Source organism: Gadus morhua, chromosome 15 (genome assembly GCF_902167405.1).
Source record: "Gadus morhua chromosome 15, gadMor3.0, whole genome shotgun sequence".
Classification (NCBI taxonomy): Eukaryota; Metazoa; Chordata; class Actinopteri; order Gadiformes; family Gadidae; genus Gadus; species Gadus morhua.
This window is the reverse complement of record NC_044062.1, coordinates 15,917,653-15,940,262: the sequence shown is the minus strand read 5'-3', so window position 1 is coordinate 15,940,262 and position 22,610 is coordinate 15,917,653. Positions and strand designations below refer to the sequence as shown.

The following is a 22,610-nucleotide window of genomic DNA, read 5'->3' as shown; positions in this document are numbered from 1 at the left end:
ACCAGACACAGAGTTGTGTGGAGCTCTTCCTCTCATAGAGGAAGCAGCCTCTGTCACGGTCTCTTTCTTTTTCCATCCCTCTGTCTCTATCTCTCTTTCTCTAGCTCTGTCTCTATCAAGTTATTCCACTCCATTCTGCTCGTTCTCTGTCTCTATCTGTGTCTCTCTCTGTCGCTCTATCTTCCGCTCTCTCTTCCTCTCTCTCCTTCTACCCTCTCTAGAGTTGCCGGGATACGTAGTCCGTCAGTTGACTGGGGAGTCAGTCATGCAGGTGGCCCTGCTACCTGTTCCTCTCCCAGATAATTAATGTGTACAAGCAGCCACTAATTACACTTCTCAGTAATGATTTATGGTTTCTGCGGAGCAGGGGAGTGACGGGAGGGTTACTGGGTGAGTTTGTGTGTGTGTGTGTGTGTGTGTGTGTGTGTGTGTGTGTGTGTGTGTGTGTGTGTGTGTGTGTGTGTGTGTGTGTGTGTGTGTGTGTGTGTGTGTGTGTGTGTGTGTGTGTGTGTGTGTGTGTGTGTGTGGTTTTGGGTGTGGGGGGTGCGTGTACACAGTGCTGAGTGAGTACAGCTGGGAGAGAAGACATGATTGATGAAGAGTGTGTGGATCGAAAGACAAAAATAAAAACAGACCCCCACTGGGGAGAGACACACACACACACACACACACACACACACACACACACACACACACACACACACACACACACACACACACACACACACACACACACACACACACACACACACACACACACACACACACACACACACACACACAAATAAATTAACTTGTGTGGTTATGCTGATGTCTCAATCTCTGTACCCTCTTAACAAAATGAAAGTCTTTTCATTCTCCATTCTCTATTATTGTGAGATATTACACAATAACATCCAATTAGGAAGCCGGTTTTAATATCGTGGTATAATGAATGATATAATTACTCCAGAGGTTTCATTTTAATTATTGCCATTGAGCAACTTCTATCGACAGCGTACTTATAGCTAATGGATGTTTATAATATCCTCATTATGCCTGTCATTAGTGCACACACGCGCACACCCATTTGAACCTTAATGGGTATTGGCATTTGTTTTCCGATTAAAGCTGCTTACGACAGTGGCAGTAATGTGAGGTGTTAGCTCGTGTAAGATGTTAGCAACAAAACCCTGATGCCTCTTTCACATTCTTCCCCGCTTTTCTTTCCCCCTTTCTCAGCTGTTAGAGTTTGACAAAGAGCTGTCTGTCTTCAAGGACCGTCTGCATGAGCTGGAGATCACCTTCCCTCCCAGGTATGGCGTGTTTCACGTTGTGTGTCTGTGCTTCTTTCTGGGATCGAGCTTGCTAATTGGACGAGCAGCAGCAGAGGGGGGTGGGAGGTGGAGTAATGCTACGTTCTGGTTCGCCACCAGTGGGAGATGTAGTGGGATTGACCCAACTGCAGCCGTCCACTTTGAATAAACACAGTTGATCAACTTAATGAAAAAACAATGTACTTCTGGAAGTCTGTTGTATTTTAAGAAATAGCTACAGTATCAATTCACCTTTATTTTTACACTTTATGACTACACTTGATTTTCTGTGTGTGTGGATTTAGGTGTGAACTTGATGGTAGCTGCATTGGTATTCTGCCAGAGTGTGGAGTTTGAGACGGGTGGGGGGTGTAGGTTAGTATGGGGGGGTGGGGGTCCTCTCTTCCTCAAACAAATGCATTTGCAATTAGCCCTTTCAGACGAGAGGGAGGGCAAACAACCGCTGGCGTGAAAATATGTTTCGGGAGCAGCGCGTTAATAGCGCGTGACCTTTGCCATCGCTTGTGACTCAATCAGTGGAGATAATGAAACGCTGTAATCAAACAATAATTACTTGATAAACTGCTCCAGAGGCAGCCGGAGGGCGGCAGGGGACTTCAGACTGTGTGTGTGTGTGTGTGTGTGTGTGCGCAAATGTGTGATTTTGAGATATAGCTGTCACGTTGTGTGTGTGGGGAAATATGTGTGATTTTGAGATATAGCTATCTAATTGTGTGTGAGTGTGTGTCTGAGTGAGAAAATATTGTTTTCCTAGATTGAGTAATCGTGTTTTCAGATTGAGTTATCGTATACGTGTTTGTATTTGTGTGTGTGGAAGCCATATATATCCTGAATTAAATGGGTAAGTAAGTGCATGTTTGTGTTTGGATGTTTTTTTTCCCGAGATAGTCTCCATGTTTTCCTGTGGTGTTTTGAAACCCAGCGACGGAATAGGTGTTTGCCGTGCGTGCGTGCATGTGTACGTGTGTTCCTGCGTGCATGCGTGTGCGTGTATGTGCGTGCCCCGGCCCCGCCAACCGGCTGCGTCGTTTCCCAGCGTTTCTGCGTCTTCATCAGAGGGCAGGTTTACATGCTTCTGCATAATTGACGTTTGTATTTATTGTTGCTTTGACACCGCCGCGTGGCCGCACCCGTCTCCATAACACTGCATCATCCGTCTCCGCGGCGACGCGTGAAGCACGGGGGGCGCGCTCGCGCTTGCAAATGATTTCCACCCACTCCGCAGACAGCGGATGATGAAGTGGGAAAAATGAAAGGTGAGGGCATATGCATATGAAATCCAATTTGATGTACTTGGGTTCGCACCGCGCGCCGCATCATTGTCAGCCCTGAATAGGGAGCAGCGGCCTAGTTAAAGTTAAACAGCCACTCCCCTCACACTCACACACACACACACACACACACACACACACACACTCTTACATTCAGACACACACACTCACACACAGTCACACACACACACACACACACACACATTACCACGCTCCCTCCCTTTGTCTGGTCTGCCTTGTGCTCCATGAGCAATCAAGCCCCAGAAGGATTGTCCCCCGTCACATGGCCTGGCACCGGACACGCCCCCTCGCCATCTGTGAGGTTATTGGGTTTTTTAACATCTAGGACATCAGGGCACGCCCACCTAGAGTACATACAAATGAATAAATACACGCACACACACAATCACGCACACAATGGAAAGAGGTCATTCTTGTTCCCCCTATAAATCAATAGCGGTCATCGATATTTAATCTGCAAGTTAATTCTGTCTCGGGCTATTTGCAAAAGAAGTCACCTGTTCCCCGCACACACATCTAATGGGCTGTAGCAAGTGTTGCATAAGGTAGCCTGGCTGATGGGGCTTAGCCATATTGTTTAAGGGGAGCCTAGCAAAAAGCAAGACAATGTAAACATAAGCCACAGCTGTGAACCCATAGACCGCATTAGCCAAAGCCCCGGCCCAAGCAGTAGTTTTTGGAAGGCAGTCTCGATGAAATAGTACTAAAGGATTTGTTTTTATTTAATCATCATTGAATTATTCAATTCCAGTATTCATCTATCCATTTTTTTTTGTATCGATTAACAATCAAAGTCAAAATAAAATGATTTGCTTCAGAATATGCTGCTGCAAATATGTCATTGCTGTTTAAAAAAAAGCTTTGACATGTATATTAAGAGATCTGGTCACCCGCCAGCCATATGCCACAGAATCCACCAATATCTCAGACACTTAGAAAGCGATTCAACGATAATTTGACAACGAAAGCGATCTTTAGCGCCCGCCCTAGCACTACACACACGGAGAAGCCTGTGTACCTGACGGCTCTCCAGTGCTCGCTGTAGATCTCCACCCCGGGCTTTCATGAGGGGAGTCAGTCAAAGACGGCCATGACATGTCCGAGCAGCGCTCACCACGGTGTGGAATTTGGCCCAGGCGTGCCACAGTCGGACTTGGAGCCAGTCCGGCGACGTGCACTGGTCTGCTGCGGGGGGAAAACAACACGCGTGCACGCACGACACACGCACCCTCACACTTGCGTACACGTTTTTTTATTGACACTCTATGCACACACGGCACTCCATGTATGGCCCCAGAGCCCGTCCCATCGCCACGGTCTCCGTCCGGCCTGAGGTTCAGCCCATCAATCGGGGGGAAGACGTTTGTATTGGCTTTCTCTTGTTTAGTTTCAGGGAGAACCGGTGTATAAATCATAAACCAATCGTTTTACAGAGATCCAAAGCGAACGCAACATGGAGCTGTAGCCGCACGCCGCTAGACGGGACCATTAGGGTCATTGTGTTTGGATGTGGCCTCCGCCGGGCAGGCATTTAACCGGAGATCATGCTGGAGCGTGGCGTACATTAAGGTCTTTTTTGATCCGATATCTAGAATAGCATGACAAGGGTACTGTCCACTAAAACATACTAAAGCACCCGGTAACGTATTCATGGATTTGATTGATTTAAGGCAAAGCTTTTAGTACTGCCTTTATCAGATTTATCTGATGTGTTGTTGTATTTTTGGGGTTTGGCAAGAGATCGATGCAAAAATGGAACCAGGGACACCAGGCTGATGGGGAGGGATGAACTGGGTTGATGTGGGTTACGTGGAAGAGCATATTCTTCCTTCTTTAACCTGGTTACTGGGAATGGGCCTTGGAAGGCTGAGGGACATTGGGGAAGAAGCAGTTTTCCCATCAAAATACAACTCACAGGATTGGAATAAGTTAAGAGATGGATGGCTGTTACCCAAAACACAAAAAACATAATTTTTCCACTTACTCCTATTGCATTTTTATCCATTGAGTTTATGCGCCTTAGGTTAAGCGCTCTGTGACCAGAACACGGTCGTACTTAACCATAATGTGATTTGGATCAATCTAAAAAAGAAAGATAATGATAAACTACAATGTCTGTTTCTAGAAAAAAATATAATAATCCATTGATCGAATCGTAAACATTTTAATACAATACCATTTCTCTTACTCACGTGGTAGAGCAGATTACCTTGAAAATCACAACAAGGAACTGGATTGATGATTTTCAAGTGAGGAACATTAAACAAACGGAGTGGGGAATGCGTGCGTTCTCTGCCTGTACATCATATCCTGTGCTGGGTTATTTATTTGGTTTCATTCGGCCGCGCCTCTCCGGATGCAAACCTTCCCAGGTTAAGGGTTGGAAGGAGCTTAAGAAAGATTGCCAGCGTGTCTGTGTGTTTGCTAAGTCTAGACGTAGGGAGTAGGAGGGCACTTGAGAGGTGACTCAGGTAAGAAGGTGAGGAGCCAAGGAGAAAGGAGCCTCGGTATCTAAACAGGAAGTTGAACCAGAGAGGCGGGCGACCCACCTCGATGTTTGTAATGTGCTTATTTAACAACGTGGTTATGTTGCGGCCAGGATAGAAAGCCAGGTCTTATCTTGAGGATAAATCCGACCTGGTGGTCCGAACATCATTCCTGAGGCATGTTTTCACGCAGGGCTTTAATCAAATCTCAATGTGTTGCAGCCCAGGTTCCATGTTAGATATCTTTACATTGGAGATCATCGTCTTCCACCTCTGAAGAATGGTCCATTCATTGGAAACGACTGCTGTGCTTTGCCCTCATGTGGAGAACATGAGTCCATCCACAGGGAAGAGACTATGCTTTGTCCAGTCACGGTCATTACCCTATCGAGATCAAACCAGCAACTCATACCAATGGGCGTCCTTCAAGTGAAATCACTATCTCCCTATAGATCCATCTGCGTGTTGGTCTGTGTGCCCTATGTCCTATGGTACCAGTCCTGAGTGTCTTCCATGAAGAAGGCCTCTTGTTCGCTAAACGTATGCTTGGGATGATTGAGGGATACCAACTCAGGCACATGTAACATAAAGTGCACTTGGCATGAGCCTGTTGGTCGAAGCTTCAGGGGGACAGGACAACAGGAACATTGTTGTACCATGCTAGCTCTTCCTACGTGTGGCTTCCATTGCTTGCACTGCTTGAGAGGCCTCCTTGAGAACAATGAGGGCAACAGTGGCTGCAGATTACACCGGCGTCACCAACATTGACGCAAGACGCAGGGACGGTATAACGGGATACCACTATTTAGAATTACGGCTGCATGGATTTATACTTGCATCTACTTCCCAAGAGATCCTAAGAAAGGCTACTTTGTCAGGCTCTCACCACTTATTCCCAGCCTGGCCCCAAAAAACAATAATCTACCTTTACCCCATCCGTTTGGCCGACAGCGTGCCAGTGTTGTACCGTTGAGCCTCCCGGCGTTGCAATGCGAAGCAAACGTTCAGCTTCATTGACAGCAGTTGGCTGATGTTTTTGAATTCAAGTGTGTGTGTGTGTGTGTGTGTGTGTGTGTGTGTGTGTGTGTGTGTGTGTGTGTGTGTGTGTGTGTGTGTGTGTGTGTGTGTGTGTGTGTGTGTGAGTGTTTTGCCAAGCCTCCCCTGACAACAGCAAACAAACTGCTGCGCCAAATCCCATGATGCTCTTGGGGACCTTTGACCCCTTGTCATTGATACTTTACGTCTTATCTTTGGCTTCCTGCCCTGCCCATACTCCCAAGTTTATATTGTGCTCATTAAATACAGAGTCGCTCAATGGGCCACTGTTTGGCCTGTCATTGTGTGCAGGAAGGTGATTTCTTATTTCACCTGCAGATAGCAGAACGTGGGATAGTTTGAGGAAGGAGAGGAGGTGGCCGAGTGTGACATACCCAGGAGCATGAGTTGCACATTTCCGAAACAAGAGAAATTCATTGTCATTGCTTGCTGTTATGTTACATACCTTTTTACCGTTGGGATAAGAAATGCAAAGATATTGTATATTGATATGTATTTATATATTATCTATACATATATAGATATCTAAATATAGACATAGATAGATATGTAAATATAGATGGATGTAAAGATATATATATATACAAATAAATAAATACATATATATACTGTATATAGGGATGGATGGATGGATGGATAGATAGATGGATAGATAGATCTATACATATATACCTGTATATATTTTAACTTTTCAAAAATAAAATCATTTATTTGCTAAACTTTACAATTATTAGTTCCTTTAATTTTTATAGTGTAGTATTTCCTATCGTCATGACTCTAGTTGTACACCATCATTTCTCCATCCATTCATTCCATGATTAATCATTCCAATAATCAAGAGTAATCTGTCAAATATTAAATTATTCTTATCAGGACTTTCACCATTCCGGCAATTAATGAGCTGTTAACATCGGTCGCTGCTGAAAGGCGCTCTGCGTGCTGTATACCGCCTGGCTTAGTTAGAATGAGATTAGTTTAACCTTGGGCCTGTGTGATTCTAACTACGCTTTGATTCCATGACTGAGCAATATGTCCCTGCTCCTCGCTGGAACCCGCTCATGAATCACCCCCCGGTCCAGGAGGGCTTGTCAGCATGCCAGTGGTGCATGGTTTTGGATTATTTGTTAATATGTTTGCTTTCCTTCCTTATTATTTTACAGCAGGTTGTAACCCCTTCAACCAAAGTGCTGTACAAATATAGATTGACGGGTGAGATCCGTACGCAGCGCTGTAGCGAAGTTCTCTGTGTATGCATGCACCTGTATGTATGTATGTGTGTGTGTGTGTGTGTGTTTGTGTGTCTGTATATAGAAGTTTGTAAATATGTGTGTGTGTGTGTGTGTGTGTGTGTCTGTCTGTTTCTTAATGTGTGAGTGTTGGTGCGTCCAGGTGTGTGTGTTGGGTGTGTGTGTGTCTGAATGAGTTTGTAAATGCTTGTGTGTTTGTGTGTGTCTGTCTCTTTCTAAGAGATTGTAAATGTGCGTGTGTGGTAGGGCATCTGTGTCTGTCTGTCTGTCTGCATGTGTGCGTCTGAGCCGTTATTCTTGTTCACGCGTGTGCGTGTCTGCGCGTGTACGCGTGGGGACTGGCCCCGCCTCCCCAACAGGTGGACGATTGTTGGCCTTATCAGGCGGGCCCCATTAATTAGTGTAATGAGTGTTGGTGCAGGCGTCGGGGCCCCGCTGAGTGCTGCCTTCAGCCCACTCAGTCCGTTTACCTTCCCTGATAAGTTTGTGAGCCGGCTAATCGGACACATTAATCACAGCGGCCACCCCAGCGCGCCACTCTGCTGTTTGTCTTTGCATTAAGGGCCGTTATCGGGCCCCGGGGCCGGCAGAGGGTGCGGTGAACCGGCAGAGTCCAGCTAACCTTATAGCCGCACACACACATACATATAGGATAGCCCTTTAATCGCTGTTGTTGAGCGGTGGATTGGCATGGGGTGGCATGGAAGGTGGGTGTTCTTTCCTCCGCTGATGTGCAACGGCTTCACCTTCAGGCTGGGAGGTCATTAGAGCATTTCAGGGCCCTGGTTACAGTCCAGTGCCGGTGGACTGTAAACCGGTCCCCTTGTTTACACGTCCAGTTTATAACATAAATAGCATAACATGCGAGAAGAACACGAGAGACTGAACAAGTGCAAAACGTCCCACAACACAAGCTTATCTCAGACCTGACCTAGTGGTCACCCAAAGACAGTTCCTGCCTGAGCCCTACAGCATAATGGGGTGCGATTTTTTTAATGTGTATAGGTTGGAAAATCCAATCTAATTGGGACTAGATTTGTGTGTGTGTGTGTGTGTGTGTGTGTGTGTGTGTGTGTGTGTGTGTGTGTGTGTGTGTGTGTGTGTGTGTGTGTGTGTGTGTGTGTGTGTGTGTGTGTGTGTGTGTGTGTGTGTGTGCGGGAACCTCTGGGACCAATGGAGCGTGTTTAGGGCCACCCTGAAAACGGCTCTGCTTCGCGAGCCCTTTGAAGACATTGAAGTCACTTCCCCCTATTGCTCCTCTCTGTGTCTCTTCTTTTCCTCTCTCTCTCTTTCTCCCTTACATATACACTGGCTCTCTCTCTTTCTCTGGCTATCTGATCCTCTTTATCCCCTCTTTTCTGTCTCTCTATCTCTGATTCACTCATCCTATTCTTCATCCCTTTTATCCGGTGGATCACTCCTTTAGCTCCGTGATTAGCATCCCAAAGACCCTCCTCCATGCATTTCCCCATGCTTTGAGGGCCATTCATGCTAATTGGAGGCAGGGTCCTTCTCTAAGTAGCTCTCAGCAGGTTTGTTTGTACACCTGGTGGGGGGGAGGGAGAGAGTGTGTGTGTCTCACATCCAACAACTCCCACACACACACGCGCACACGCACACACACGCGTGCACACGCACGCACGCACACACAAACACATGCAGACACACATGCACACGCACACGAACATGCACACACACATGACCCGCTTACGTACAAAAATTCACGCACACACACGCACAAACCTTTTGGCACACAGACACCCACACACACATCACCACACAGTAACAACGACTTCCCCTCTGGAGGTCCCAGGTGTGTGGTTGCCATGACACGACTCCAGCATGGCTGTCCAACAGTTGTCCCAGTGTATCGATGTGAGGTAACACTGTTTACCACCCCTGTTTGACTAGAAGAGCCCCTGTTGGGGACAGAGGCACACACACATGAACACACAGATACACACACGTACACACGCACACACGGCACCAAGGTGGATCCCGGCTCCTCATGCAGATCTCCACTTCGTGGCCTGGGTACAGTGTATTTGCATCATTATATGGTTGCAGGCCGTGCGTTGAATGATATACTGTTATTTTGAAGTGTGTGTTCCCCTGTTTATCTTAGCATGTGTGTGGGTAAATGTGTGTGTGTGTGTGTGTGTGTGTGTGGTTGTGCATGCGTGTGTGTTCAAGTTGATTGACACCAGTAGGTAAAATGCACCTGTGGGTGACCTGGTAGCAAGCCAGCGTGTTTGAGTCCACACCACTGAGAGCTCACGTATCTACCGAGGACAACGTTTAGATGCACCTTCTCCATTGCTCAAACGTTCTGTCGGCTCCTAACACAGACTAAAACAGCCTTCCACTCGGGTGTCTGCCTCTCCTCCGATCCCAATGAAAGCGATGTGTTGGCGACATTACTGGTACTCTCCGTCTGTTCTTCTGATACAGCGCACCGTCTTTGGTCGGTAGCCTGCGGGCTCGTACCAGCGGCGGCCTCCGTACGTAATCACACTCGCAGAGCGAGCGAGCGATCACAGAACACACCGTCCAATTAAGCCGCCGGCACCGCGCCGCAGCTGTGATGAATAGAAAGGAGATCTAACCCGTGTTTATTTTACCATTAAGGCTCCCGGAGAAGGAGGAAAGAATGGGAGGCGGGCGGGCAACGCTACGGCTATGCTACGGTTAGCTTCGCGCGGCACTGGAGGAGCAAATTGGATTGGCGCCGTGGCGGCGGCTAGGCCCGCACTCGCAGCCTTAATGAGCGGCAACAAACAAATTGGATCGGAGGCGTGCAAATCCAACCGCCGTTTGATGAGTCGTGAGGAGCAGTGGGCAAATTGAATTCTCGACAATGTAGAGATGATGCGTGGGTATTGTGGGGGGGGAGGCTGTTCGATTGTTCCCCTGCTGTTCTCAGATACCATCTCTTCCTCTGCCTGGCCGTGTGCCAGGGGAGGTGGGGGGGGGGGGGGGCGTAATCTCTTTTTGATGACCGCGTGGGGACATAATGGTACATATGGGGGGGAAACAAAATCATCCCGCTCTCTTTTGCTTTTGTATCTCGCTCTATTGCTCGCTCTCTCTCTCTCGCTCTCTGCCTCGCTCTCTCTCTCGCTCTCTCTCGCTGTGCCTCGCTCTCTCTCTCTCTCTCTTGCTCTCTCTCTCTCTCGCTCTCTCTCTCTCTCGCTCTCTCTCTCTCTCTCTCTCTCTCTTTCTCTCTCTCTCTCTCTCTCTCTCCCTCACGCTCTCGCTCTCTCTCGCTCTCTCGCGCTGTGCCTCGCTCTCTCTCTCGCTCTCTCGCGCTGTGCCTCGCTCTCGCCTGCAGAGACGTAGTTTGACAAACACGGGCTCCGTCTGTACAGTTGGCAGAGAGGGATGGCTTCGATTGAGCCATCCATGTGTGTTGATTCAGTAGATTACACAGATGATTGGTCATACGGATATACATGCTCCTATCCCCCCAGCCCCCTCGCTAGACCATTGAGATACTCCCTTTGCACAGAAGGCTGGGCCACTTTATTTTCCCATTCTGTTTTCAGGAGTTTTAGTCTTTGATTTCGATATTTCTTCGATTGATCTATGGTATTTTCAAACGAGGTAGAATTGATTGAGAGGTCTATATTGTTAATTGATCCACTAATTGTTAATGTTGATCCACTAATTGTTAATGTTGATCCACTAATTGTTAATGTTGATCCACTAATTGGAGATGTCGTGTTGGTGACTAATTGGTGTTTTTTGTCTCTTCCAGCTACCCATACAGTGAAGACAGCAGCCAGGGCAAGCAGTACATGCCCACCAGGTGCCCCGCGTGGTGCGACCGCATCCTGATGTCCGCCACTGCCAGAGACTTAGTTCTGAAGGTATCTTCCATCACCACACAAGCGCTCAACAAGGCTGATACCATGGCCATCCCATCGGTCTACTCGGTTTGGAGGGACAAATCGAGGGGTTCGCTGATCATTCCTCCTACACCCCAGAATGATGTTATCGTTTCCTCCAGGATTTTGTATTTCGAATAACAAATACAAAAATCCTCGCCCTTCTCTGCCTCCGTAAGCCCCCAGATGGCGGGATGAGGCTCCTGTCTCCACAGTCATCTGGAGCGCTAAGACACCGGTCCACACAGACAGTGTATATATCCCGCCTCTTATTGAGTTCCAGAGGCCAACACTCAACCCGTAGCAAACACTGCGTTCGGGGGGGGGGCCATCGTTAACCCCCGCCCAATCTGGTTGCCCCCTTGTCTCCACCACCTCCACCCCCACGCCATCCGTCCAACCCCGCTACGTCTTCACCTTCTGTACGGTGGTGTTAACTCTTCAGTAGCCATCCCGGTTGAGCTCTGGGTATGGTGGTGTGTCTGGGGTTCCAGCGCACCACTTCTGATTTAACCCAGTCTATGTTAGACCTCTCCCCAAGGAAACGTCCTTTGAGTGTGTGGGAGGAGGGGGCGGGGGGAGCTGCGGGGGGGTTGAGGATTTGGAAACCCAGACCGGGTAAGATTTGAGACGGAGGATATAATCGTCCTTAATCCATTGACCATTAGCATTTCACTTCAGTTTAGAGACCCCAGAGACCTCCAGGGCTTTTAGAGGTATTGGGAAATACAGCCAACTTTCCTCTGATGTGTTTGTGTGTGTGTGTGTGTGTGTGTGTGTGTGTGTGTGTGTGTGTGTGTGTGTGTGTGTGTGTGTGTGTGTGTGTGTGTGTGTGTGTGTGTGTGTGTGTGTGTGTGTGTGTGTGTGCGTGCGTGCGTGCGTGCGTGCGTTTGGGTTTGGGTGTGTGTCAGTGTGTTTGCACGTGCGCATGCATGTGTTCAGGCCAGGGCGGGTGGCTTTCTTTGTCTCTTACAAACACACAGTTCCTTCCTGCCCTTTGATCCACAACAACTCCAGGAATGGAGCGGGCACTCTCCACCTCTGAGGTTAGGGAAACTGGAACGCGGAAAAAATCAAACGACACACTGATAACATCCCTCCCCATGTCCACGCCACTGTGACAGAATTCAGCAGGGTTACATGAAATAAAAGGGAAACGCGCTGACTGCTATCCACACACAGCTGGGTCACTGTTTGCTCTCCCCTCCCGAGCACCGGCTAATTGCTAGTAATACAGCCGGGTAATAGCGGCGTCCCCGCGGCTAGCTCTCGCTCCCCACCCCCCCCCCGATCGCCTGACGATTGGCTGAGCCGCACACCAGTCCCGCGCAGCGCCCGCTACAGACTGTGGAGACACGCGCCCGTAAACAGCAAGCCCGGCGCGCACGACGGCCTCATTTATCATGGCACGCTCGGTTAACCCGCCATCATGTTATTTTCTGCTCGCCGAGCCCTAACACAGCAAAGGTTGTGCGCTGGCTGAGCCGCGCGGCGCCTAGCCGCCCCCCCCCCCCCCCCCCCCTCTCCTCCTCCCCGGTAATGAATGTTTAGCCGGGCGAGCGCTCCCGCTCTGCCGCCGAGGACCCGGGGTAATTTGTTTATCTGTCTAAAGATTATGCTGGCCGAAAACCCCCAAATAAAGAAGACGAAAAAGGCTCCAGTTTAATGGAAGGCGCTTGTAAATGATCAAGTGTGCCTTTGATGAATGTATCTTCCTTAGTTACGGGCTATGGGGGTGGGGGTGCTGCCCGGACGTATGGAGGGGGGGGTCCCGGTGCGGGGCAGCACCAGGGGAATAGGCGTAGCTGGCGTCACGGCGGAGGTGGCGACGGAGGCGACACCATCCGACCCGCTCGTAGCGAAGCGCCGTGACGTTCATTTAGATTTCTTTACGCTTCCTCCCCCCCCCGGCGCACACGCCTGCAGCTCCTTCCTCTGCTCACCTCCTCGCTGCTCAGAGACCCCCCACTGCCTGCCCTACCCGCCCCCAGTGTGTGTGTGCGTATGGTTTTGTGTTTGTGTGTATGCAGGTGTGATTATGTGTGTGTTTGTGTGTGAGCACATGTGTGTGTTTTGTGTGCGCACACATGTGGTTGTTTGAGCTCATGTGTGAGTTTGTGTGTGTGTAGGCAGGCTTGCTGTTTAAAAAGTCTTTAGCTCAACCAGAGATGTATGATTTATTCGGCCGTCCTCCAGATTCATGTCTCTGTGGGCAGCCCCCTGCGAGCTCTGCCAGGGGGGGTATTGGAACCTGATTCTCCCCGACAGGCTCTCACAGATCATGTCGGGGAGGGGAGGGGCCCGGGGCTCTCGGTCTTCCGGCAAATGGTCTTTGTAAATCACTACAAGGCTCCCTCTTCTATTGGTTGAGCGCGCAAGAAACGGCAACAGTTTCTTTGGTGTGTTTATTCAATTTAAGTCAACCCAGTCCACCGCCTTTCTCCCCACCACCTGACTGGATGGTTTCCGATACAGGGAAACATTAGATATGCGTCACGGCAGAAAGGGCGTGACGTGCTACTTTTGCGGCGAGAGAGCCATGAATCATGGAGTGCACTTTTACAGCAGGTGCTCTTGCAGGTCCATGTAGTGTGTCAGCCTTGTAAATTAAAGTCCCGCTGACAAATTTACGCTTGGCCACCTGTCAGTTTGTTTAATTTGAGTTCACCTGCAGATTAACCCTGATGCATTTTAACTAATGTGTGTTCCATCAACCTCTCTGAGAAGATGCCAGTCCGCATGAGAAATGGACTCGCAAATATTAAGAGCGAATGTCAGGGTGCCTCGCTGAGGGAATCCATATACCTCTCGCTTAACGTTTGTGCAGCCGTCGAAACTTTGCATTTGCATTGCCAAAAGTATCTTCCAGACCATCGCATTGTCAGAGATACTGTTTTCTCGCTTGTAAACTCGGAAAAGGATTTCATGCTCTTAACCGCTTTAAGATATGTGGCCCAAAGCAAGCAGCTAATCGCAGACAACAGACTTTTCTCTATCTTAAAGCCCCAATATAAACCGTGGAGCAGTGTGGATACTTAGTCATGGATAATCCTGCTATCCGTGACTATGATTTGCAGTAACATCTCTTCAGTACACAGCGAAGTGCAGCTTCTTAATGGCCTAGTGCACGTCTCCTAATGATTAAACAGTTAAGCATGAATCACATATTACCACGAGCCCAGCACTGAGTCAGAGCACACAGAAGCATGTGTTAATAGTCAAAATGCATTCATCATTTAATTTGATACACGTCTGTTATCCGAAGTAATGCTGGCACTTTTCAGCCAGATGTACTAACACCGGTTTCTCAGTCCCTCTCGCACATCCGTTAATGCCCACCAACAAAAAATGTAGGATCTTGTCGTTCGTCACATACAGCGTGTTACAACATCGTTTTTTTTAAGTCCAGACAGTTTCTTCCGTGGTTATTGTTGTTATGTGCAATGCACAGCATGGTTATGGGTTGTAGATTAATGTATGTAGCCCATAAAATAAAATAGCACATCTTTTTATAATCATGCTGTGGGATCTGATATGATTTGATTTGATATTGTATGTTTATTATTTCCCCTGAATTTGTCTGACTGGCTCCTCACTGTGACTTTGTTTCTCCGCAGCCAGAAAACGAGGAGCGGTCTATAGTCTACGACAACATAGGGCCCAACGTGTGCATGGGGGACCACAAGGTAACTCCAAAGGCTCGCCTCGCTCACCTTCTGATTGAGGGGTTGTCTGTTGTGTGTTTTGTGTGTCTGTAGGTCTGCGATAATGGGTGCACTGTCCCTGTAAATTCACCCCAAAAAAAGATTGAGATATTATTCGAGGAAAATGGGAATTTAAAGTGTTGGCCCTTTCTTTTCTAAATTCCATAAAACAATTGTATTAAATGTTATTTTCTCAAATCAAGCATGGATAGGTAAAACGCAGCTCAATATTGGGAATGATAATTATTTGTGAGAAATGCACATTTATCCAGACTTTCCTCATTATCATAGCTAATACCGTAATACTGTGTCTTAACGTGTGTGACGTATTACCATGGGGCCCTTCCCCCCCGGCTGCCTCTCCCAGTGCAGTAGCATGCCCCATCCTGCCCACCCTGAGACACAGAGAGACTCCTCTGACTGAGAGGACTCTTTAAAACCTGCTACTGGGTGTGTGTGTGTGTGTGTGTGTGTGTGTGTGTGTGTGGGGGGGGGGGGGGGGGTTGGGTGGTCGCTGGGAACCCGCCGGCCCCGGCCAGGCTCTCAGGGCGGCCGTGGTGTGGCACTGACACTGTAGCGGCTGTGTGTCATGTGACCCCCCGGGGCGACGGGGCTGAGATCAACACGTTGCCTCTACAATCCCCCGGCGGCGGCCATGTCTAAAGAGACGTCCGATGTAGTTAGCGCCCGGGGGGGAGAATGCCCGGGGCTGCTCTGTGAGTTTAACCCGCGTGTCGTAGGGCCGCTGAGCGCGTGTGCGTGTCGTTGGGGCCCTCAGCGTGTGTGCGTGTGTTGGTGCGTGTGTGTGTGTGTGTGTGTGTGTGTGTGTGTGTGTGTGTGTGTGTGTGTGTGGAAGACTGTTCCGTAACTTTGTGGATTCCTCTCTCACTATGGTTCTTAATGTCTCTCTCCCCTCCAGCCTGTTTTCCTGTCCTTCCGAATAGCAGCGGGGGCAGGTAAACCTAATGCAAATAAGCACAAGTGTTGTGTGGTGCAGTGATGTCGTGGTAAATATCATTTATTTTTCTTTCTTTACACCTCTCTGCCTTCCTATCCTATCATTTATTTATCATTTAACTTCCTGACACAATCATTCATTTATTCCTATATATTTTGGAGAGGTTTGTTCCACAAATTGCTTATTCGGCTCTTGGAGTCGATTTGCATTTGTGTTGAGAAAATGAAGTCAATCATGTTTTTATTTCATCCATCTTCACTAATTTGCCGACAAACTGTAAAGAAAGATGACACACTCTGAACACTTGGTTTATTATACATTAAAAAGCAAACGTCTTTGGTTGTTTTTCTGACCCAAGCGGAACGAAGACAATTGGGAATAAAACCTTTTATTTGCCCATTTTGGCAGGGAAATGGAGCCAAAAGGGGGAGAAGATATGCCGTGAAGCGCCTCTGTGAGAACCCAAGAGGAAACAACAACACACACAAACACACACGCACACACATACACACACAGTCTCGCATTCTCACAAACACACAAACACACAACACTGACCTACACCCACTGACCTAAACACACACACAAAAGCACAGGAGTACAAAATACACACACACACACACACACACACACACACACACACACACACACACACACACACACACACACACACACACACACACACACAGTGTAAGAGAAAAGAGCCAACACTAGCGTGTCCAGCAGTGCTGAGCAGGTTGGGCTGTTGGTCGTGTCTCTCCCTCCACACAAGCAGAACCCTGAGAATGTGGACTAGCCACCCCGCCAGCCTGGCTCCAGACTACACACACACACACATCGCTGACCTCACTGTTGCCATGCAACCCCATTCCCTTAAAAGCAAAAACACACATCCATATTATCTATATATTTAAAACTATAACGACGGACGGACAGACTTTGTTTTTCATGTTGTAACCTCCTTGCCAAAACTCTAAGTGGAGTCCCTCCCGACGCCATGGTTATTTTAGATTTTTATTTTGTCCGTTAAGGTATGCATCTACGCATAGAAGCTATGGTCCCGTTTGGTATCTTAAGATGTTTAAACAAAAGAAAAAAAAAAGTGCAATGCAAAAAAAGTGGTATGTCTATTGCTAGGTTTATTTGTACCCGGGACAGTATAACATAGATTTGTTAATGGTTTTTAAGTGCTTTGTTTTTTCCGACCCAAACTCTGAGGTCCTTCTGGTTAGAATCAAGAATGTTTTTCGAGTTTAATATCAAAAGTTTTTTGTTTTTGTTCTTTTATTTTTTTAATGGCGTTGTTATTTTGAGTTTGAATTGCTGTCGTCGTCGTCGTTGTTGTGGTTGTTTGCACACAACACTGCCATGCCTGACACATCGGTTTGAGTCTCATTTTATATACTGTACTTTTTAAAAAGAGATATAATTTATAATTCTTACCAAAATTGTTATGCGGAAGGTATGTCTAGAGACATGGGAGGGCAGGGTACGGGGGTGGGGGGGTGGGGGGGGGGGGGGTGGTGTTCGCAGCTCCCCTCGGCCACAGCGACCTTTGAATAGTCATTACAAAGTGGTAGAGCGAGGGAGAGGGAGAATGGGAGAGGAAGAAAAGGAAACTTTTCAGCCCACATGATTTATAGCCTATCCAGGAATGTTTTAAGCAGTGCCATAGACCATGCAAGTAGGCCTATATAAGATAATATTTCACACATAGCAGTCTCACCTTATCTCACGTTTATTATTATTATTATTCTTACTCTAACTTATTTCTGCGTAATATATGATGGTTCGTAATGTGATATTTTACCTAGGCTTGGGTATTCCTTACAATGTAAACAGTTGTTTGTTTCTTTTTTTTTGTTACTGCATTATGGTGCCAAGTATTATACACAGAAAATGAAGTGTGTGAGAATTATCATAGAAATACTTAAGTCGAATGGATAAAGATTGTTTTGATTATAAATTGTTAAATAAGAACGCTAAACGCAGGGGGAACCAGAAGGAAATGCTTTTCAATTTTGTATGTAGCCTTGGACAGCCCCTCTCTCATTGGTCGTGCGAGCATTAAACGGCTAATAGAGGACTGTTGATAAAACGCCAACGTCTCTTTTTATCGACTTAATTCACTACACTACAGAGTCCGCAGGCTCTTCCTTAGAATGATCCTTGATTTTATTTTATTTCTTCATCCCGCCTAAATCACCGCAAGTGAAAATTATTTTTCGTGCCTGTCGCAATATCTCTGTTGTCTTGACAGTAGGCCTTTGGTTGGTTTAGAAACTGCTTGTTTTTAATTCTGCTGGCCCTGATGCTAGGAGAGGCCGCTGTTGTTCTTCACTCCTCTTATAACGCAGACAGAGATTCTGTTCTATTCCATTACAACCTCTACTGTTGGCAATGCAGTTCTCAAGCAATAAAACCATTAGAACTCCACAATGCCTGGTCGTCCTCTCTGTTGCTGCGCCGCTCCATGATGGCAGCTCGTAGGATGGGCACCACACTGTTGAAACCGAGTCTCAGCACCTCATGTCTGCCGAATGGTCAACATTGCTTTACTCTGCTATTTTGTATGAAGGCCATTGTCATGTATGATAATAATCATCCCATAAATATTCTTTATTTAGACTTGTAGGTCTAACGGGCCTACCATAATAGACTGTTAACTTCCATACCCCTTCTATATTGAGCAAAGGCCTGTTGGTAGCATAATCCTACAGGGTTATATTTGCTTATTGGCAGACTAAAAAAATGAGGTAAAATAAAATGCTAGGCCTACATTGACTGTTTTAATAATCTTGGTTTCAGTTTTCCTCTAAGTGCCTAAGTAACCCAAATGGAAATTCATTGTTACTGTTAAAAGTTCATGCTGGTGATGACAGGTGGCTAAGATCTTTGTAGATACTAACGTATTTTGTAATTATTTTGATCAAGGTTCCGATCGGATTACCTATATGAACAGAAATATAAGTAGTATAGTTGTGCTAATAGTGCGTTGACACTTTGATATAAATATAACAATGAAAGGGTTAGTCCTATTTAGAAATGAATACAACACAACTCCAATATGGCCTACATGTAGGCTAAATATCTGTGGCCCTATTCATGCATTTTTAGGTTGAAATATAAAAAAACATTGCAAAGGTCCTTGAAGTACTCTATTTACATGTAGACCTTTCGTTCATAACTGGAGTGCATCTTTCAGAATTGCGTCTTGTTTTGCAATAGCCTAATTAAAACGCATAATGTTGTCCTAAATTTCTAACGAAGTTGCTTGATTCGTTCAGATTCCGATTTTCTTTTGTTACCGGTAATTATAGGCAACGATATTTCTGCATGCGTTTGGCTTCATTAGAAATCAGAAATATCAAAAATGCTTGTTAAATAATTTATTCATAATACAAAGTGTTTTTTTCTTCCTATAACCTTGGCGGAAGCAATAATACTCTCTTTTTCCAACATAAACAAATGTCCAGTGATCTATTTCTGGCTGATGAGGTAAAACATAAAATCCATTAAATGATTAAAGGAAAAATGGTGTCGGTGGATGTCGTTAAACAAGCTTTTTACAATATTATTTACAACATTTGCGTCTATACAATGTGTGCCAGTACTGAATTTAGAATTGTAAAACTTAAAGAAAATCCGGCAATAGGCCTATAATTATTATTCTGCAATAACCAAACCAAAGCAGAGCATGGGGGGGGGGGGCATAAGCGCGTCAGCATGGCGGGAAACGGGGCTGCAACATTTCTGTTTCCATGGGTTTAACAACATAATTTACTCAGTAAAAAATATATACATCTCACTTACAATGTCCGTCTTTATAGGCTACAACCCAATTCACACCTATTTCCTCCAACCCCCCATCCCCAAACCGAGCGCCATTCTCTGTGACTTTAAACGAAGTGATACCCTGGTTAGACGAGCTTTAGAAGCCTCCGAGGAGAGAGAAGAGAGAGCGTCTCTGTTGCACAGATCCACCACAGCACCATCACAACGTGTCCGAGCTGTTGCTGCACGGGCTGATCAGCGCCAGGTTGGTGGCCTTGTGCTTTTTTAGAAGTCTCGTGATTTTCTCGTCGTCGGAGTTGGGGTCCAGGGGCTTGTTGTACTCGTCGTCGTCCTCGTTGTCCGAGCTCTCCTTCATCTTCTCCGTCTCCGAGTCGTGCTTCTTCTTGGCCGTCGCCATCTCCGCGGCGTGCCTCTTCCTCCACTTGGTCCTCCTGTTCTGGAACCACACCTGTGGAGGGACAGCGGGTTAGTGACTGGTGGACACGATGCACACTCACGTAAACACACACACAAACACACACACACACACACACACACACACACACACACACACATACACACACCCACACACACACACACACACACACACACACACACACACACACACACACACACACACACACACGGTAATACTAGGCCATTTACAGATCGAATAATAACCAATGCCTACTGTTCCAAAGATGTTATAATATACCTTCTTTCTAAACATAACCTGTAATTGGGGGTAGGCTAGGCCTAATAATGATGATAATAATCCTCATTATAATAATAATAATAATAACAATAATTGATTGAATTTATATAGCGCTTAGACACTCAAAGAAGCTTTACAGTGAAGCTTTACTCACCACCACCATTATCATCATTATGATTATAATATAAATGATAATGAATATTGTCATCAACAGCAATAACCTACTATTATTATTATTATTATTATTATTATTATTATTATTAACAATCATAATAATTATAATAAATGGCCTAATAATAATTAAAAGCAAATAATAATAAAATCAACTTGGCCATGGTATCAACCAGTGTGACTGATTCAAGCGAATAACAAAAGTTTAGCATAATACGTGTCATTTTCTTGCCTGTAAAAACAAAACACATCCTACATTTTAATCCCTGCTCCAATCAAATGGGATTCCAATAAAAAAAAATGCTCCTTTAAACAATGCAGTAAAAACCCAGCAACAGCAATAACATCCAATGGCGGTGTGGGGGTCCTCACCTTGACTTGGCTCTCGGTCATCCCCAGGGAGTAGGCCAGCCGAGCCCTCTCCGGCCCAGCCAGGTATTTTGTCTGCTCGAAAGTCTTCTCCAGGGCAAAGATCTGCTGCCCGGAGAAGGTGGGTCTGGAGTGCTTCTTCTTGCCGTCCTTGTCGAGCATCATGCCGGGTTGAGCTGAACACCAGACAACAACACGGCGGTCACAGTTTGCTCTCTATCACAACACACCAGTCCAGCCACTGTATGAGTCTCTCTGTGGCTGTATCCCAGTAGGCTTACCACTATTACACACTTGTTAAAGGATTATATCTCTGGTTCAGATAGGCTTAACACATGAATTTTGCAAGTGACTCGTGTGGGAGTGTTTACAAGCTTACAGGATAAGTTGGACGGGTAAATTAAAGCACTAGTTGTCCTTTTTACCCTAAATCTAAAATGTTCTGACTACAGAATAGTTAACATGCTCTATAAAACGAAAACAAATTGCTGAGCCAAAAGGGTCCCAGACAGCTCATCTTGGCATCCAGAAGGAAGGAAATAATACGGAACTTACATGGACACTGAACCCGAGGGTCCCTCCAGGGGTTCTGCATGACTCCGGGCCAGAATATGGGCGCTCTCCCGGGCAGCTCCGTGAGGGGCTTGGGGTACCGCGTCACCGGGTTGAAGTACATCCCTGCGGTGGCGGCGGTCAGGCCATTTATCCGGGGGAAGCCGGTGAGCAGCTGCCCGGCCGAGGTGATGGGTCTCCCCAGGATGTCGCTAATTCCGTGCGGGGTGCCCATTGACAGGTGCGAGTTTAGTGTGCAGGTAAGCGAGGGTGCCTTGAAGCCCCCTGCGGCGGGGTGGCCCTGCAGCGTGTAGGGGAACAGCGACGTCTTCATCTCCGTCATGTTGTGCAAGGCGGCCAGCGGCGCGCTGCCCAAGACGAAGGCGCCCTGCTGCCGGTTACCGTCCATCTGCCCGACCGCTAACATTTGTGGACATGAACCGAACAAATTCGCCCGGATATATATATATATATATAGGCGTGAGAGCGATATATATATATATTTAGAAAAAAAAAGGCAATGAGTTTTTAGAAGCAGCGCTCAGCCTTGTGATGACGAGCGCATAAAGAGGCCAAACTCTTCCCGATCGTCTCTCGAAAAGTATCCCCGATGAAGTAAAGCCGCTGGAACCGGGAGTGTAAACTACAGGAAAAACTTCTCAGAGCTGGTGGTACTTCTGTACGGGTGGAAAAGCGAGCCTCCGTGTGTGTGTGTGTGTGTGCGTGTTGTCAGCCTGGGGGGATCGCCGCGTGCAAGGTCCACCGGCGAGGAGTCCACTCGGAAGTCCCCAACAAGCGGATGATGTTTTGTTTTTTTGGTTTTGATGGTGACCATAAGGGTCGTCTTTCTTGGTAAATTGACTCCACTGCTGTGCACTGAGTGAAAGCCTGGATGCACTGATAACAGCGCGGCCACCTTGCATGAGCTTGCTCTCCATTGGCGGATGTTGAGTGAGATGGCGCGCTGATTGGACGAGGCGGGCCGAGTACATTTGCATGCGCATCCCGCGGACAAAAAGCCCCCCAGTCTATTAAGATCTTAGTGCGCCCCTTCTAATGACGCGTCGCATGCTGCAGGAATCATTG

At 46.9% G+C, this 22,610-nt stretch overlaps 2 protein-coding genes across 5 annotated transcripts in view; one reads left to right on the top strand and one right to left on the bottom strand.

The window, feature by feature from the left end:
• Positions 1 to 18,379, top strand: part of inpp5a (inositol polyphosphate-5-phosphatase A) — a 124,792-nt gene extending 106,413 nt beyond the window's left edge. Inside the window, exons 12-16 of one of the 4 annotated variants that reach the window (XM_030378872.1) lie at positions 1,222 to 1,295; positions 11,155 to 11,266; positions 14,902 to 14,970; positions 15,908 to 15,944; positions 16,355 to 18,379. In XM_030378872.1, the coding sequence (XP_030234732.1) occupies positions 1,222 to 1,295; positions 11,155 to 11,266; positions 14,902 to 14,970; positions 15,908 to 15,944; positions 16,355 to 16,404 (342 nt within the window). In that variant the 3' untranslated portion in view covers positions 16,405 to 18,379. Of the gene's footprint in view, positions 1 to 1,221; positions 1,296 to 11,154; positions 11,267 to 14,901; positions 14,971 to 15,907; positions 15,996 to 16,350 lie in introns of all 4 variants that reach the window. The other 3 variants (XM_030378875.1, XM_030378874.1, XM_030378873.1) reach the window with 3 other exon arrangements.
• A 938-nt stretch (positions 18,380 to 19,317) lies between these two features.
• nkx6.2 (NK6 homeobox 2) lies at positions 19,318 to 22,410 on the bottom strand. Its single transcript, XM_030378239.1, has 3 exons — positions 21,528 to 22,410; positions 20,976 to 21,148; positions 19,318 to 20,186 (listed from the first exon to the last, which is right to left on the bottom strand). The coding sequence occupies exons 1-3, from the start codon at positions 21,949 to 21,951 to the stop codon at positions 19,938 to 19,940; spliced, it is 846 nt and encodes a 281-aa protein (XP_030234099.1). The 5' UTR covers positions 21,952 to 22,410; the 3' UTR covers positions 19,318 to 19,937.
• Between the last annotated feature and the right edge of the window lie 200 nt (positions 22,411 to 22,610).